Source organism: Poromitra crassiceps (assembly GCF_964638095.1).
Source record: "Poromitra crassiceps genome assembly, chromosome: 12".
NCBI lineage: Eukaryota > Metazoa > Chordata > Actinopteri > Beryciformes > Melamphaidae > Poromitra > Poromitra crassiceps.
Window position 1 is genome coordinate 37,660,173 of NC_139632.1, and position 16,082 is coordinate 37,676,254.

The 16,082-nt window shown below is 42.3% G+C and overlaps 1 protein-coding gene across 1 annotated transcript; it reads right to left on the reverse strand.

Moving 5' to 3' along the window:
- Positions 1-8,028: 8,028 nt before the first annotated feature.
- LOC310787063 (trypsin-3-like) lies at positions 8,029-14,358 on the reverse strand. The gene is made up of 5 exons (XM_083648401.1): positions 14,210-14,358; positions 13,879-14,032; positions 11,000-11,271; positions 9,481-9,614; positions 8,029-9,298 (listed from the first exon to the last, which is right to left on the reverse strand). Exons 1-5 carry the CDS (start codon positions 14,247-14,249, stop codon positions 9,146-9,148), a joined length of 753 nt encoding a protein of 250 aa, XP_083504527.1. The 5' UTR covers positions 14,250-14,358; the 3' UTR covers positions 8,029-9,145.
- Between the last annotated feature and the right edge of the window lie 1,724 nt (positions 14,359-16,082).

Genomic DNA, 16,082 nt, shown 5'->3' on the forward strand with positions numbered 1-16,082 from the left:
CACAGGTACACTCAATTAAAGCAAAAAGCACAATTACCCTCTAATTGCCCATAAACGTATGGAACATTTTGTCAAAATAAGGGATCATTTTGGTTCTGCCCTTCGCTAACGGGATTCTGGTGACTCGCCCCGCTGGTTGCTCGTGGACCCCTTAAGCGGCTTGTAGCACCACATGGTACTAATATTGAATGTTGATGTTTCTGTTGTTGTTTTTTGTTTTCTCTGTCCGAGCCTGTTCGTGTGTTTTGTTTGTGTACTGTTAAGATTTTTTTTTACTAAAATATTGGGGGAAAAAGAGCAACAGAAATAGCGGATGTGATAGATAAAATTATTACATTCCCTCAAAAAAGAAAATAATTTTTTTTATCATTTTGTCCTGGGCAATTGACGTGGTGGGTTTCATTTCAGAGCTCCGGTTTGTTGGATTTAACATCAAACGTGTCTGTTGTTGACCTAATTCAGATGTAATTACACTTGCATGCAACATGTGTTTATTCTTTATTATTATAGTGCGGACGGTCAGATCAGTTAACATGAAAACTGGCTGCGCTTACGCGTTCTGTGTGTTTTGGCCATAAGATTGTTCCAAGTTCTAAACATTTCGAATGACTTGAGGCGAGGAGGTGAAATCGGGGAAAAACAAACTTTATTGACACAAGAGACAAAAAACATTCAAAACATTTTTTTTTACAAAATGCAGGCCCATAGGTTACTTCATTTTCATTTATTTATTTATTTCATAGGGACAGTGCATATTGATAAACAGTGCATGTTAAATTGTGAGGCCCCGCTTTCACGGTCTGTATTCATACTGAAAATCAAGATCAAGCGAGCTTTTGCCCTTCTGCTCCACGGGAGGTTTCTGTCCTCCCTGAGCTCGCCTTACGACACCTGCGTTACCGCCGCAGTCAAACTCCCCACCTGCCACTGTCCCCAGAGCGGGTCACCACTGTGATAGTGCCACAATTAAAACTGAATAGTTGAGTGTCAGAGGAAAACATTTTCCCATGTTCATCAGGCAACAACATAAGTAAATTCAAGTATCTCAGAAGAGGTAGGCTATATATGACCAAACAAATTTACAGTTTCATGGCTTTAAACATGAGTTCCTTTTTTGTGACCACAAAGCTTGTTTTCGGCTGCGACAAGCCGACACCCACAACTGCAGTTAGAAGCATTTCCCCTGCATGAGAGGGTATGGTTGTGTCAGCCTTTCACTGTGGTGAAAAACCATGACAGAAATATTGTGACGGATATATGATTGCACACAGTTTTGATTGTGATTAGATTGCTCTAATATAGCCCCTTTTAGATTGGCCCATAAACCCACTAATATCCACAAACTTCTGTTTTTTCTTCGGTCTAAATGTTACCAATCCATTTAAAATGACCCTCCAACCTATACGGCTGTTTATCAGATCAGTTGTGAACAGTAGGCGATATAACACACCTGCAGGAAATGCAATTTTTTTGCCACTTGATAATGACATCAGACTTTCTTAATGGTTAATCTTCTTATTATAAAATTGTCTACTCTAGACGGACCGGCGGGCAGTGTCTGTCTGTCTGTCAGTTACGTTTTGTGTCACAAACGTGACGTCGGACGCGACCGATACCACGCCACCCCCCCACACACAGACAGCCTCCCCCCGAGCTAATCGTGCATTCCTTTATAACTGGGAACTGGTAATCTTATGGTTCAAAGGTCATGAGCTGGGATGGTGATGTCAGCAGAGCTGGTATTTACCATTCCAAACTCGTAGGAGCCTCAGCATAGCCTAGGTAAACCCAGCCCCCACGTGACCTGCTCTACCCAGGCTAGCCTCAGCAGCCCCGACCTCAAAAATCCAAGATGGCTGCGCCGTGCAACAACAGTAGTTATATATTCATAGTAAATGTTGTTTATTAGCACTTCTGTCTTGTTTGTGTCTCATTAAATCAGCTGTACACACAGCACTGCTTAACTTCTATCTGTGTGGAGATGTTGCTGCAGTGTTTGTATGCGCAAAATGCCTTGTTATCAACTGTTATTGCTAATGGCTAGCCTGGCTAGCGACTGGATCTGACCAGTGAACAGTGAACTTCCCAGCTCAAGGTTTCTGCAAATGGAACGCTAACAAATCGGATGTGACGTCATTTAGCCTCCACATCCCAGTTATTTTGCGATAAAGGAATGCACGATTACAAAGAATAACTGAAGTTACTTCCTCGTTTGCCATGCCCATGAGGCGCATGCATGCGCTGTGTGCAGTCATACAGCACATGGGCCTCATGGCAAACAAGGAAGTACCTTCGGTTACTCTTTGTTAGTTCTCGGTGTGTGGATTTACTTCAAGAATGACCGTTTCCCATAACGTTGGATTATTATTTCATCCTGTGGTGAGTACACGAGTCACAACATGTACATGAGTATTTCTGGCACTGTTGGAATGTGTATTTTGGGTGAATGAATGGGAGTAGGCAAAAGTACCATAGACTGCCATTGTAGTGCAAAGCAAAGTAGCCGTGAGGGCTGTACCGCTGTTTGTAGGGCACGCACAGTGACGATAACGGCGAATCTCCCAAAATGTTAGCGTATTCCTTTAAGTAAAAGTACTGATTTTTTTTTAATACTCAAAAAAGTACAAGTACACAAAAAGCTACTCAATTACAGTAATCTGAGTAAGTGTAATTAGTTACTTTCCACCTCTGGGCGCTTTCTGTCTCCAGTCCACTGTGCTTCTGTAGAGGCAAGGGGGAGGGGCCTAGGCTAAATCTTGTGCTCATGGATGTTCACACAGGCCCGGATTAAGACCAAGTGGTGCCCTAGGGTGACGGCACTTGAAATGCCCCCCTCTGTCCACGACCATATTGGTGTTTAATATATAGATCTGTTTTACTTAAATTATCATGAAACACTACCATGAATGAAATGAAATGTATATAAAAATAAATCTATCAAATATTTCCCTTCTCTTCTTCACTTCTCTCCGCAATGGTCATAGCAGGCAAATTCAAATGAAAGCAACACCCACTGCAAGAACATGGCTTATTTCTGGTCACTTAGTGCAAGGAAGGTGGATGCAGCATGAGGCTCTACTCTGTGGAAGTCGGTGTTCAAGGGTTTATTGGACACGCAACAACGCGCATTCTCAAGGACCTGAGGCTAAGGGGAGCCAGACTGCACAAGGCAACGAGGGGAGGGAGATATCCGTGGAGGTGGAGAAGGCAAGCTTTTGGTTCTGGCTGAGAAGACGAGACAAGGCGCGGGGAGCAAGCAACTCCTGAAGAAGGTTAGCTGCAGGGAGTGTCAGGTAGACGTCCCTGTTCACTGCCCCACCACCAGGAGATGTTCTGGGCTAAGGGGTGAAACATCTAAGAGCAGTCCCCAGCTGATGACCCTGCAGCTAACAAAGTGGGCAGGTGCAGCAGGCCTAGAGCCTAGCAGAAAGAACACCTACCTGTACAGATTAGAGTATTGCAGCCTGTTTGTTCCGTCCTTGTGAAAATGTACGTCCTAAAACTACCTACCTGAGGATTATCGTTATAGAGCCCTCATGCACCGAAACAACTGTAAATGTGTTGGGAGGTGATGTGAAACTGTCAATGGCCTATTTTTAAAAAACACATATGAGCGGTAATTTTGATAAAAAAAAAAAGGGGTATATGTGAACAAAATGAGAAAATAATTTTGAACCTGGTTTTATCTAATGTACAGATTTCTGCTCTGGAAATGTACACAACTTAGCACATATTTAAGTAGATAATGCATTATTTGCATATTTAAACAAAACATTTCAGAAAACTTGTAATGCAAAATAATCTTGTCATATAGATGTAAGTAATCAACTGGGGAGGTTTCATGGTGATATCTATTTGTTAAAACGTTTACCCTATTCATAGTGTCTCACCTGAGAAAACCTTTCCACAAGCATCAACTCAACCAGTTCCTTCTTCACTCTTGAAAAGATCTCTCACCCTTCGTTAATAACAGGGTTAAGAAAAGCCTGACTGTGGTGAACACACTGTATGTTAGTAACAGGGTGAGAGATAAGGTGTGTTCAAAGATCTCTCAACCAACAGGCAAGTTAAGAAAAGCTTGCCTGTGGTGAACACCCTGTAAGTTAGTATCAGGGTGAGAGATCTTTAAGTTGTGTTCAAAGATCTCTCAACAGGCAAGTTAAAGGAACACTCCGCCCATTTTCAACCAGCTTTGTATCATTAGAACATCAGTAGTATATCAGAAAACTGTAAACGGTTTTGAAGTCTGTCATTTAATTTGACAGTTATTGAGTGTTTAAGTGTGGACCAGTGACATCACTGGTCCACACTAACTCAAATTAATAACTCATTAACTCAAATCAACTCTCAATAACTGTCAAACTAGATGAATGATGAATAGTTTGACAGTTATTGAGAGTTGATTTGAGTTAATGAGTTATTAATTTGAGTTAGTGTGGACCAGTGATGTCACTGGTCCACACTTTAACACTCAATAACTGTCAAATTAAATGACAGACTTCAAAACAGTTCACAGTTTTCTGATATACTACTGATGTTCTAATGATACAAAGCTGGTTGAAAATGGGCAGAGTGTTCCTTTAAGAAAAGCCTGCCTGCGGCAAACACATTTGGGGAAGTAGTTTGCATCCTACCAGCTCTTCCAGTGAACGGGTTTTCTCTCATTTTTATGTGGACGATTCCCATATTTATTTCTCATTTGACTCAAGAACACAACACAACTAGTCAATGTACAGGCCTGTCTTACAGATGTTAAAAGCTTTCTCAAAACTGTCTTCAGCTTAATTCAGATAAATCAGAAGCTATTATCATTGGTCCAGACTCATATAGAAACCAAATTCCTTAAATTATCATCCCACATTCTCATGTATCCTCTTTGTGATCTTTTCAATATGTCTCTATCTACGTGCGAAATACCTGCTATATTTAAATGTTCACGGGTCACTCCTTTGCACAAAGCGGGTGATGCTCTAGACCCAAATAATTATAGACCAATTTCAATCATCTGTTCTATTGCAAAAGTACTTGAAAAATTGATTTATGATCAATTGCACGCTATCTAGATAAGCATAATATTCTGTCTCCTTTCCAATCTGGTTTTCGATCAAATCATTCCACTACCACTGCACTTCTAAAACTCACAAATGACATTTTCTCTGCATCTAACAATAATAAGCTAACAGGTGTGATTTTTATCGATCTGACCAAGGCATTTGATCTTGTTGACCACTACCTTCTTTTAGATCAACTTTCTTCTGTTGGTCTGTCTCGCAATGCTCTACTCTGGTTCAATGCATATTTGCATAACAGGAAACAATGTGTTGTCATACAAGGTAACAAATCTGATATGTTAGTACAACAACATGGCGTGCCTCAAGGCTCAACCCTTGGTCCACTTCTGTTCTCCATTTTTATTAATGACCTTCCTTTGATTTTTTCTGAATGCTGTGTTCAGCTTTATGCGGACGATACAGTTATTTATACATCTCAAACTAGTTTAAGACAAATTGAATCAGCTCTGCAATCTGACTTTAATACTCTTCAACACTGGCTTGCAGCTAATAAATTACTTCTTAATAAAACTAAATCACATACTATGATTTTTGGTACCCGTCAAAGCATTAACTCTAAATCAAAAAATTGCTCATTTATTGTTTCCTGTCTTGACAGTATGCCACTGCAAAAAGTTGAACACATCAAATATCTTGGCCTATGGTTAGACTCTGAACTTTCATTTAAATGTCACATTGATAATATTGTAAAAAAATTGAACTTTAGTCTTGGCATTCTCTACCGCTCCAAAAACTGCTTTTCTCTCTCTGTTAGAAAGAAACTTGCTTTACAACTTATTTTACCGATATTGGATTATGCTGATGTTGTATATCAGGCTGCATCCAAAACAAATCTTGTTTCCTTTAGTGTAATCTATAATAGAATATGCAGATTTATTCTTGGCTGTCCTTTCACAACACATCACTGCATAATGTATGAAACTCTTAACTTTCCTTCTCCCATGATGAGAAGACAGCACCATTGGTTAGTTTATTTTTAAATGTATACATTTTAATTATCCATACTATCTTAAACAGTTTCTTGTCCCTTTTTCATCTAACTATCAATTGAGACACTCCACACAGCTCTTTTTTTCTGTTCCTGCAGTTTCTAAGACAATAGCTAAGAAATCCTTTATGTTTAAAGCTCCTTCTGATTGGAATAATTTACCTGCAAATATTCGTGTCATATTATCTACGGTGTACGGTGTACGGGGGTACGGTGGTGCAGTGATAAGCGCTGTTGCCTCACAGCTCGAAGGTCCTGGGTTCGATTCTCACCTGGGACGCTGTGGGCGCTGGAGTTGTGACCCCCCCATATCCTCAGTGCCCACTGCCCATGTGGGCTATCTCATCGAAAGGGCCTTTCTGTGTGGAGTTTGCATGTTCTCCCCGTACCCCCCAGGGGGTTCCTCCGTACATAATCCCCCACTAAAAACATGCAGAAGATCGTCATCCGACCAGTGACGACAACATCTGAAGTTGGTCCAATGATGGTCCAATGAAGGTCCCCGGGCGCTGGAAAGAAATAGTGACCACTGCTCCTGGCCTGCCCCCTGGAGGAAAGGACAAGCCTGGATGGGTCAAATGCAGAGGACATATTTCACCGGCCACCGTCAGCATGATTGTGTGTAGTGGCCGCATGCATGTGTTGTATAGTGTGTTTGTGTGACAATAAAGACGGGCTGCCGTTTGAAATCGTGTTTTTTTAATCGTGTTTTTATCTTTCCACATGTTCAAAAAATGCCCTGTCTTCTTATTATGGGACTAGCTGTACTTGCCGATGATTCCTTGATATCATCTGTATATATGGCTTCTGTATATATGTGTATGTATATGTGTTTATGTATATTATAATTATATCCTATCAATTAATTAATCTAATATTATGATTGTCACTATCACTATCATGAATGTTAATACTTGACACCTAATGCATAGCTCTATTATACTATATCTGTTGTATTATATAATATATCATTAGCAATATATATAGATCCATTTTAATACTCTGCCTTAAGTATGATCTCCTATTTTGCATAATCTTATTACCTGATACCTATCTATTTATGGAAATATTTAATGTTATTGTTTTGTTTTGTCACACTTGGTCTATTGTTTTGTTAAATGTCTTGTCTAATCGTGTTTATTGTATTGTATTCCTGTATAGGGACCCCCTTGAAAACGAGATGGTTCATCTCAAGGGGTTATTTCCTAATAAACAATTTCAATCAATCATCCAACATCCATCTCTCATCTCATTTAGGTTAATTCTCTGGTTGTGTCAAATCCCGTTGTAGAAATGTAGGCATTATTTTTGACAACCAGCTTAACTTTGACAACGAGGTGAAGTCTGTTGTGAAAATGTGTTTTGTGCATCTTTGCAATACCAGTGAGATTAGATCTTTTTGATGTAAAAAACCTTGAAACTGTCATGATCCATGCCTTCATTTCATCCCGCACCCGTTTTAGCTTCTCTGGCTACCGGTACATTTTAGAATTGATTTACATTTTTTATTGATCACCTTTAAAGCACGCCTGGGGTTGGCCCCAGAGTATATCTCCAATCTATTAATCCCTTACGAACCTAATTGCAGTCTGAGATCCTCCGGCAGAGGTCTGCTCATAGTTCCTAGGTCTAAACCAGACGTGACCGAGCCTTTAGCATCACAGCCCCACGACTCTGGAACGACTTGCCAGAGGAGATCAGACAGGCTAGCTCTGTTTCTTCCTTTACAACTCTCTTAAAAACACACCTTTTTAAAATTGCATTCGCTTGATTATGTATTTATTTGTTGTATTGTGATTGTAATTATTACTGTATCATTTCTGAATTGTTTTAATTCCTCTTGTTTTATCTCTTTGTAAAGCACTTTGTAATTTGTTTTGAAAAGTGCAATATAAATAAAGCTTTACTTAGCTACTTACACTGTACACACAGTAAATCACACAGTAATTCAATAATGAGAGACTAGTAGAAAGTTTAACAAGCTTTAATGATACAACAAATACATTTTTGCGTATGACTCCATGATATGATGACGCTCTCCTGAGATAATGAGAGGGCGTCGTCAGTGAAGAATAGGATAGGAAATCCCCCATAGGGAATTCTTGAGGAGTTATGACGACGGTGGTGGTCAGGGGAGGAGGTGGGGTGAAAACAACTGCTTCAGCGATGATGATCAGCAACTGAGAATAGGCTAATTTGAGTTGACTGCCGACTTGCCTGGAAACCAGATGAGTGCAGTCAGGTGAGGCGTCAACAAGTCAAACACCCCAGACTGTACACTCACTGCTGCTTTTCTTCTTCTACACTCTACAGTTTTGTTTAACAGCGGTTTGTAAACAAGTTAAAATATGCATTAGCGCCACTGCTCAAATGACCCAGCCCTTCAGATTACTTATTTTTTATTTCAATGTAGGCATTACAGGTGGTATTTATGTAAAATATGGAGTGACAGCTTGGAATAGATATAAAATTTTAGTTTCTACACTTCACTGGGGGTTTGTGATGCACCTGTGTTGAACCAATGATGCGTTTCTCGTCATCCTCTGTCATCCGCAGTTGGTGGGGAGCAACTGCGGCACCTCGCTCCAAATCTGCGCCCGCCTCGCTGTCACGGGAGTCCCGTAGCTCACGCAGTCGGGCAGGCGGAGCAAGTCGGACAACTTTTCTAACCATCATGCAACGGGGCAATCAAGGCGCTGGTCGAATCTGCGCAGAACTTGCTCATCTCAAACGAGCCTAATGACACATGGCACATACGCAGCACATAGCAAACAGAGTAAAACATGGACCCTGATATGCTACGCTGATTAGGTGATTGGGATCAGCTGGAAAGGAATAGCTTGGGCTGATTGGTTATTGCCACATGCAGCGTGGTAAACTGAATGAATGAGGAGACAGCATCAGTGAAAGGGGGCGAGCCTAACAATGAATGGGTTATATAACCTCAAAGAAAGGGGGCGTGCACTGTGATATGACCTGAACTGGGCGTTAGCTGCTAAATAGTCTTCATTATTGAAAATCCAAGACATTATTACACACAGGTTTGATGGATGCCCCGTTTAATAGCTTCATAAGTCTATGCTGCTCAGCCACGTGCCATTGTCTTCTTGATCCAGTAGATGTAATTGCACACTTTTGTGAACACCCCGGGCTTGCCTTTGTCAGCACATCGACGACTCCCAAAAGACACCACACCCTGGAGCTCCCCATAACATATCATGGGACCTCCAGAGTCACCCTGAGGAAGGAGAGAGAGAGAGAGAGAGAGAGCAAGCACAAACAGATATTTTTAAAGTGGGTCATTCACCAAATCTGAGAATAAAGAAGCTGTGTGTGTGTGTGTGTGTGTGTGTGTGTGTGTGTGTGTGTGTGTGTGTGTGTGTGTGTGTGTGTGTGTTGTGGCTGTGAGCTTGAACTTACCTGACAAGTCCCTTTGCCTCCCTCCATGAACCCAGCACAGATCATGTTGTTAGTGATGCCATTATAGGCCTCACGGCAGTTGCGGTCACTCACGATGGGGGCATCCAGGCACTGCAACTTGTCAGGCGACGCTGCTGGATTAGAGTAAATGAGCAGAGATAAAGGAGTTGTTTTTATTAATTTATTCATTAATTTTGTTAAATGCCATTAAGTAGAGCATGGCAAATACTCCACAGTTCATACTGTGAAGGTCAGATCCGTCTGCAGCTTAAATGTCAGTTTATGAGCATTTATTGGGTTAGTTTAGTAGTTGTCAATCGGCCCGGTATTTGAATATTATGTGATGGACTGGTTGACCGGCTAGGTGGGCGGGCCTCATGTCTAATTTAGGGAAGAGGCTTCACCTGTGCAGGTGAGATCTTTGCGACAGAGAGACAGCGTGGGTGCCATTAAGCCAAGATGACATGTTTTTGGGAGAAGTTTAGATACTAATCTCAGAAGGAAAGACATTTGGTAAAAGCAGGAAGCTATCTGTGGCTAGGCTTTCTGTGTCAAGAGATGGACTTCAATATCTAAACCCAGGAGAGAGACTGTTTGACTGGTGTTCTGGAATAATACCTGTCTGATTTGTCTCATGAGTCCTGTTTAAGGAACCGTGTCACGCAAAACAGTCCCGTTTTGAACTGACGGTGTTTGTTGTTGAAAACAGGAAGAAAGTACAGGAGGTGTTGTAACAGTCACAAATGCCTAGATCCTCTGTTTTGAGAACATTATTTGGTTGCAGTGACATATTGGTCCACTGCGGGGAGCTCCTTGTTTTGTATTGGCTTTACGGGCAACAACTTGCTTTACGTTACTCTTCTTCTCAAGTCTGCCTCCATGCAAGACGCAAGAACAGTCTTCTCTTCAGTAACAACTTGGTGTGTGTAAAACTATAGCCTACAGGGACAGAGAAGACAGACAGAGCCCCAGCTCCCATTCACTGATGTGTGTGAGTAATTCACTGATGATGTCATTCGTGACATCACTGAGTAATTCACTGATGAAGTCATTTATGACATTACTGTGGGACAGGGACAGAGAAACAGTGAGACAGACAGAGCCCCAGCTCCCATTCACTGATGTGTGTGAGTAATTCACTGATGATGTAATTCGTGACATCACTGAGTAATTCACTGATGAAGTCATTTATGACATCACTGTGGGACAGGGACAGAGAAACAGTGAGACAGACAGAGCCCCAGCTCCCATTTATATACTGATGAATGATGATGATGATGATGATGATCATGATGATATTGGCTCTCCTGATTCTAAATATAGCTGAATCCCTTGGTTTGACCAAGTATTTTATACGCATTTTACGAAATGTCTATTGAAAAAAGAATGGTGGATGAAATCCCTTTGTACGTATGCCTAACCCGGAAGGGGGCATGAGTTTGGCTCTCTATACCTTGTAAGATAAGTACAACTATTGGCCTTTTGAAAGAACACAAAACTATTTTACTGTGAAACTCACAGCCTTTCCTGGGAGAAAGCGTCCCCCATCCAGAGATACCGCACATCGTCCCTGCACCGGTGCCACTGCAGTGTGTGGGGAGTGCAGCCGGCCACACATAGGGGTTCAGAAAGGCCGGCTTGCTCAGCTTGATCAGCATGATGTCATTGTCCAGAGAGATGTTGTTGTAGGCAGGGTGAGGGATAACCTTGGTGGCGTCGAACAGCTGTTGGGTCCGCTCAGAATGCTTGATGCTGTGCAGCCCCAGCTTCACCTGTATAGCATTATATCGCCTGGAAGAGTTAAATCCATTATAGAGAGAAGTGAGCATTCCCTCTAGGGATGGCTAAAATGAATTTTTTTCCCTGACTGACAACAGACACTCATTAACGGAAATAAGTAACTGTCAAGATTAAAATGTACTATTTATAGCCTAATGCATTCCCCTGGCTGGGGAAGTTGGCGCAACACTTATTAGCAAATTTTAAAAATTAGCAAAAGATGAAACGTAGGGGTTAGTTTCGTATAAAAACTACATATAATAGCTCGTGGAAGCTTGTGGCATGTCGCCAGTCTTCAGCTTTGCCGGTAGAGAAAGTGAAGTCACTAGGCGACAGTGTATGTAGTCTTTCTGATTTATAACTTATAGTGCAACAGTATGGTGACAAACTGCGACTTTCTTGACATGCAAAGTTACGTTTTAAATTGACAAAATTAACGTTGGCACCCCGTGGCACAATTCAAAAGGGGATCAAAAAAGTAACGTTATTCTCCATTCACCGCCATTCATATTTTTTCAGCGCTTGGTACAGGGAGAAAAGCAGGAAGTGATGTTCACTTTGCCTCTCTATTGTCAATTAACGTTACTCAATGCTGAAAATGTGGTGCGGTTAAGACTTAATTTAAGAGGATGACAATTAGATGTGAAGATAGCCTATACACACAATACACAGCATGTCGCGTGCATGAGTTATTTAAGAAGTAGATTGTATAGCTTATTTTTATTTTAATTACTTGGGGTAAAATAACCTTTTTTTTTACTGATTAAGTAAGGGTTAATGCACGACGAGGTGTCCATTATGTAAGGGATAATGGATAGTGAGCCGGTGATTACTGGCGAAATAATGACCGACAGGTGAATGATTGAGCCCGACGCGCAGCGGAGGGCTTAATCATTCAACTGAAGGTCATTATTTCGAGTAATCACCGGCTCACTATACATTATCCCGCTTAGAACACGGCCTACAACTAAATCATTCAATAATCTGACAAAAATAATTATTCAAATAGATTTTTTAATAGCGTTTTCAACGACAAAGCGGTTTCATTCGTAATTGGCACACAAGACACCACAGCTACAACTGGTTGGCCTAATTAGTAGTGTCTTGCTGACAAAATCCTCTTATCAACTGATTAATCCAGGTGTGGCAGAACAGCGGTCGGTTGTCGAGAAATAATGACCGGTGAATCTTGTTGATTGACCAATCAGAATCGAGTATTCAAGAGAGCCGTGTTCTAAGTAAGGGATAATGTATTGTGAGCCGGTGATTACTGGCGAAATAATGACCGACAGGTGAATGATTGAGCCCAACGCGCAGCGGAGGGCTTAATCATTCACCTGAAGGTCATTATTTCCAGTAATCACCGGCTCACTATACATTATCCCGCTTAGAACACGGCCTACAACTAAATCATTCAATAATCTGACAAAAATAATTATTCAAATAGATTTTTTAATAGCGTTTTCAACGACAAAGCGGTTTCATTCGTAATTGGCACACAAGACACCACAGCTGAAACTGGTTGGCCTAATTAGTAGTGGTATTAGTAGTAGTAGCTGACAAAAGGCTCTTATCAACTGATTAATCCAGGTGTGGCAGAGCAGCGGTCGGTTGTCGAGAAATAATGACCGGTGAATCTTGTTGATTGACCAATCAGAATCGAGTATTCAAGAGAGCTGTGTTCTAACTGATATTATAAAACGGCTCTCTCAAATCAAGCAATCTGATTGGTTCACAGCCATTGTATAAATCCAATAACCCACTCCAATAACCCATGGCCTCTCTTACTAAAAGGCTTTGCAATGTAGAAAAAACAAATGGCGGAGACAGCTGTCAGATCCTTGTGAATCGATCTTCGCTTATAACTTTACTAATACTTCGCAGAAAATTATGTTTTGTACAAGAATAGACGTGGGCTAATGTCTTCTTTGCAAAAAAAAAGGCTGTTAACCCCGCATTTAACCCCGCATTTAACCCCGTAACGTTAGTTGGTGTCGGGCTTTGCAGAAAGCACTCAGCTTCTCAGCAAGCGCTGAGAATGCAGCGCTGCGCTCGAGCTGCCTGTCAGGCTTTGCAAAAAGCTCTCAGCTTCTCAGCAAGCGCCAGGATTGGCCAATGTCAACTTCAGTCTCCAGAACGATCCAATCAAATCACCTGCACGTTCTTGCGGTCCCGCCTTACAGTAGTGTTTCAACTGACTCTACCAGAATGCCATGGCATTGGCAGTCGGACTTATAGTATTACTATTATTATTATATTATCATACTTGGAAACCGTTTTATAAAAGCAATATAGCACTCGAGCAGCGTGTGTTGTGGCATATATCCCGCTGCTCAGCTGTTATCCCATAACAGCTGAACAGCGGGATATATTTGCCACAACACACTAGCTCTCATGCTATATTGCTTAAGTATTAATCAGTTAATGTTTAAACAGTCGGTTATTGGTTGACATCCCTACTACCCACCCAAAGTTTCAAGGGACTCAAAACCATTAACTCATGAATTACAGTCAAATATAGGTTTTCAAACGCAGTCAGAGAAAAAAACAACACCAGTTTTTAATCAAGCTAAACTGTTACAAACAAGCTGCTAGGAGTGGTTAGTGACGTTTTCTTACCCTGTTCCGCAGTGTGCAGCAGACAGCACCCACTGACTAGACAGAAGAGTCCCTCCACATGAGTGGGTGCCATATTTTTGGAGAGAAGCTTGGTAGGGTACAGGACCCGGGCACTCATACCCTCCAACAATCTTGCTCTCTTCCTCCAGGGCAACTGCATTAGTTTAATGAAGAGTGAAAATATGGAACAGACAAAAAACACAAGATTCCTGTATCATAGACATCCAGTTAGACATAGCTCCATGTGAGTCTGTGACACCATTAGATGTCCTGTTTTAACTCATGCATCATCAGATGTAATTAATGCTCATGTATCAATGCTGTAGCGTACCTGCCCATCCAAAGAGTGCGAGAAGAAGGAGATGCTTCATGCTTTCTGTCTGTCTGGTTGGCAGGACTGGTTGGCTGTGTCCTCAGCCTCTATTTTCAATGTATTTAGTGCTCTTATCTGCTCTGTCTCAATGTCTTTTATCTTCAGATGTACACATCAAACAGTGACACCTTGGACCTGAGAACACTGGCTTTAATACAACTGTGGCCCCGCCTTCTCTGCTGGCTGTGTTGTGTTCCCATTGGTCTGTCTCCTTCTGCTGATGGCCAGTGGGCGGAGTCGAATGGGCTGTCTAGTTGAGAGGTTTTAGCCACCCCCAAAGGCCCTAGGCACCAGGGGCGGTGCCAAGCGATAGCTTTTGCCTAAACCCCTAACCAACCCCAAGGCTTTCATTATAAAAATTGGAAACATATATTCAAAGATATCATTTTCAAATTTGTTTCAGTACTTTTAATGATCTTTGATTCTACAGAGAGGAGTGCCGAGTCCATCCTGGCGCCGTACCAGATCATCGAACCGGTCCTGTGGGGGTGATCCAGGGCCTGGGAACGGTGCCGCGTCTATGTGCCGACAGGCCGCAATGCCGATAGCCCACAAGCAGAACCATTTGTGCGAGGCGGCGTGCAGCATGTCGATGGACCGGCTGGAGCTAAGCTCTCCCAGCCCCCACGCCTAAACCTAATCTCCCCCCACGCCTAATCCTAACCTCCCCCAAACCCTAACCCTAAACCTAACCTCTCCCACTCCCCACGCCTAAACCTAAGGTCGGCATTGCGGGTGGTCGGCATAGCGGGTGGACACCCTGGGAACATCCCTTGAGTCGGAGCCGCTTGTATGTGCGGGGGGCATTGGTCCCGTCTCGTCTGGTGGGCCATCCGGGGAAAAGGCAGAGATTCTTCTGGCCGACCATGTGGCAGCCTGTGGTATCTCCTCGCCAATGCCCTCCCGGCCTGCTCCGCCCACTGCCTGTGCCACGCCCCCACCCTGGTCCCACCTGTGCATGGATTTCACCACAGGCCTTCCGGGGTCTAAAGGGGAAATCAGTCATCCTGGTCATCGTGGATCCATTTTCTAAGGCTCGGACTCATGAGGTGTCGGACTAGTGCCATGGCACCTTAATTGCGAACCCAACCCAACCCGGTGGCCTGCAAACTGCCAATCTAATGTAATGTGTCTCAGAACTCAGGACTGAGTGCTGCACGCCCTCCAGGTGTCCAGTCCATACTCTGTCTCCCCCTCTTTCTCTCTCCCTCACAAACACACACACACACGCGCAAACAATGCGTTCTTCACATCTTAATGGCAAACGATAATAGCCTTATGTTTAGGTCTATACGGTCTTTGAATATCAGCGTCTCTCTCTCAAACACATGCGTGCACGCGACAATTTTCCTGCTCTGGATGAGCGCCGGTTCCTGTATATACACACAAACACTAGAACAATACAACAAATAGACCGATATAACATGTTAAAGTATCACAAAGTGCTAACTATTCAATGATAAACCTCTAAAAGGATTAGTTTATGTGCCTAGTCACATCTTAGACTATTACTAATTACACCATTATTTGATCCAAGACCATAGTTTATTGCAGGTCAGACACATTCACATAATATAACATTTCCATAATTCTACAATGTGCCATAAAAAAATATAATTTGTATTTTACATTACTAGCTTATTATATTGTGCTTTCATCACAGGACAATAACAACTGTCCCCAAGGTGTATGGTGACATCATGGATGCACTAGGTGAAGGTGCTTGGAATGCACACGTGCATTATCGAGACGTATCACAGCCACAGTGATGCCCAATCACAAAAGGAGATCTTAGAGGAGTTTCCCCATACCGACAGCACTATCAGATGTG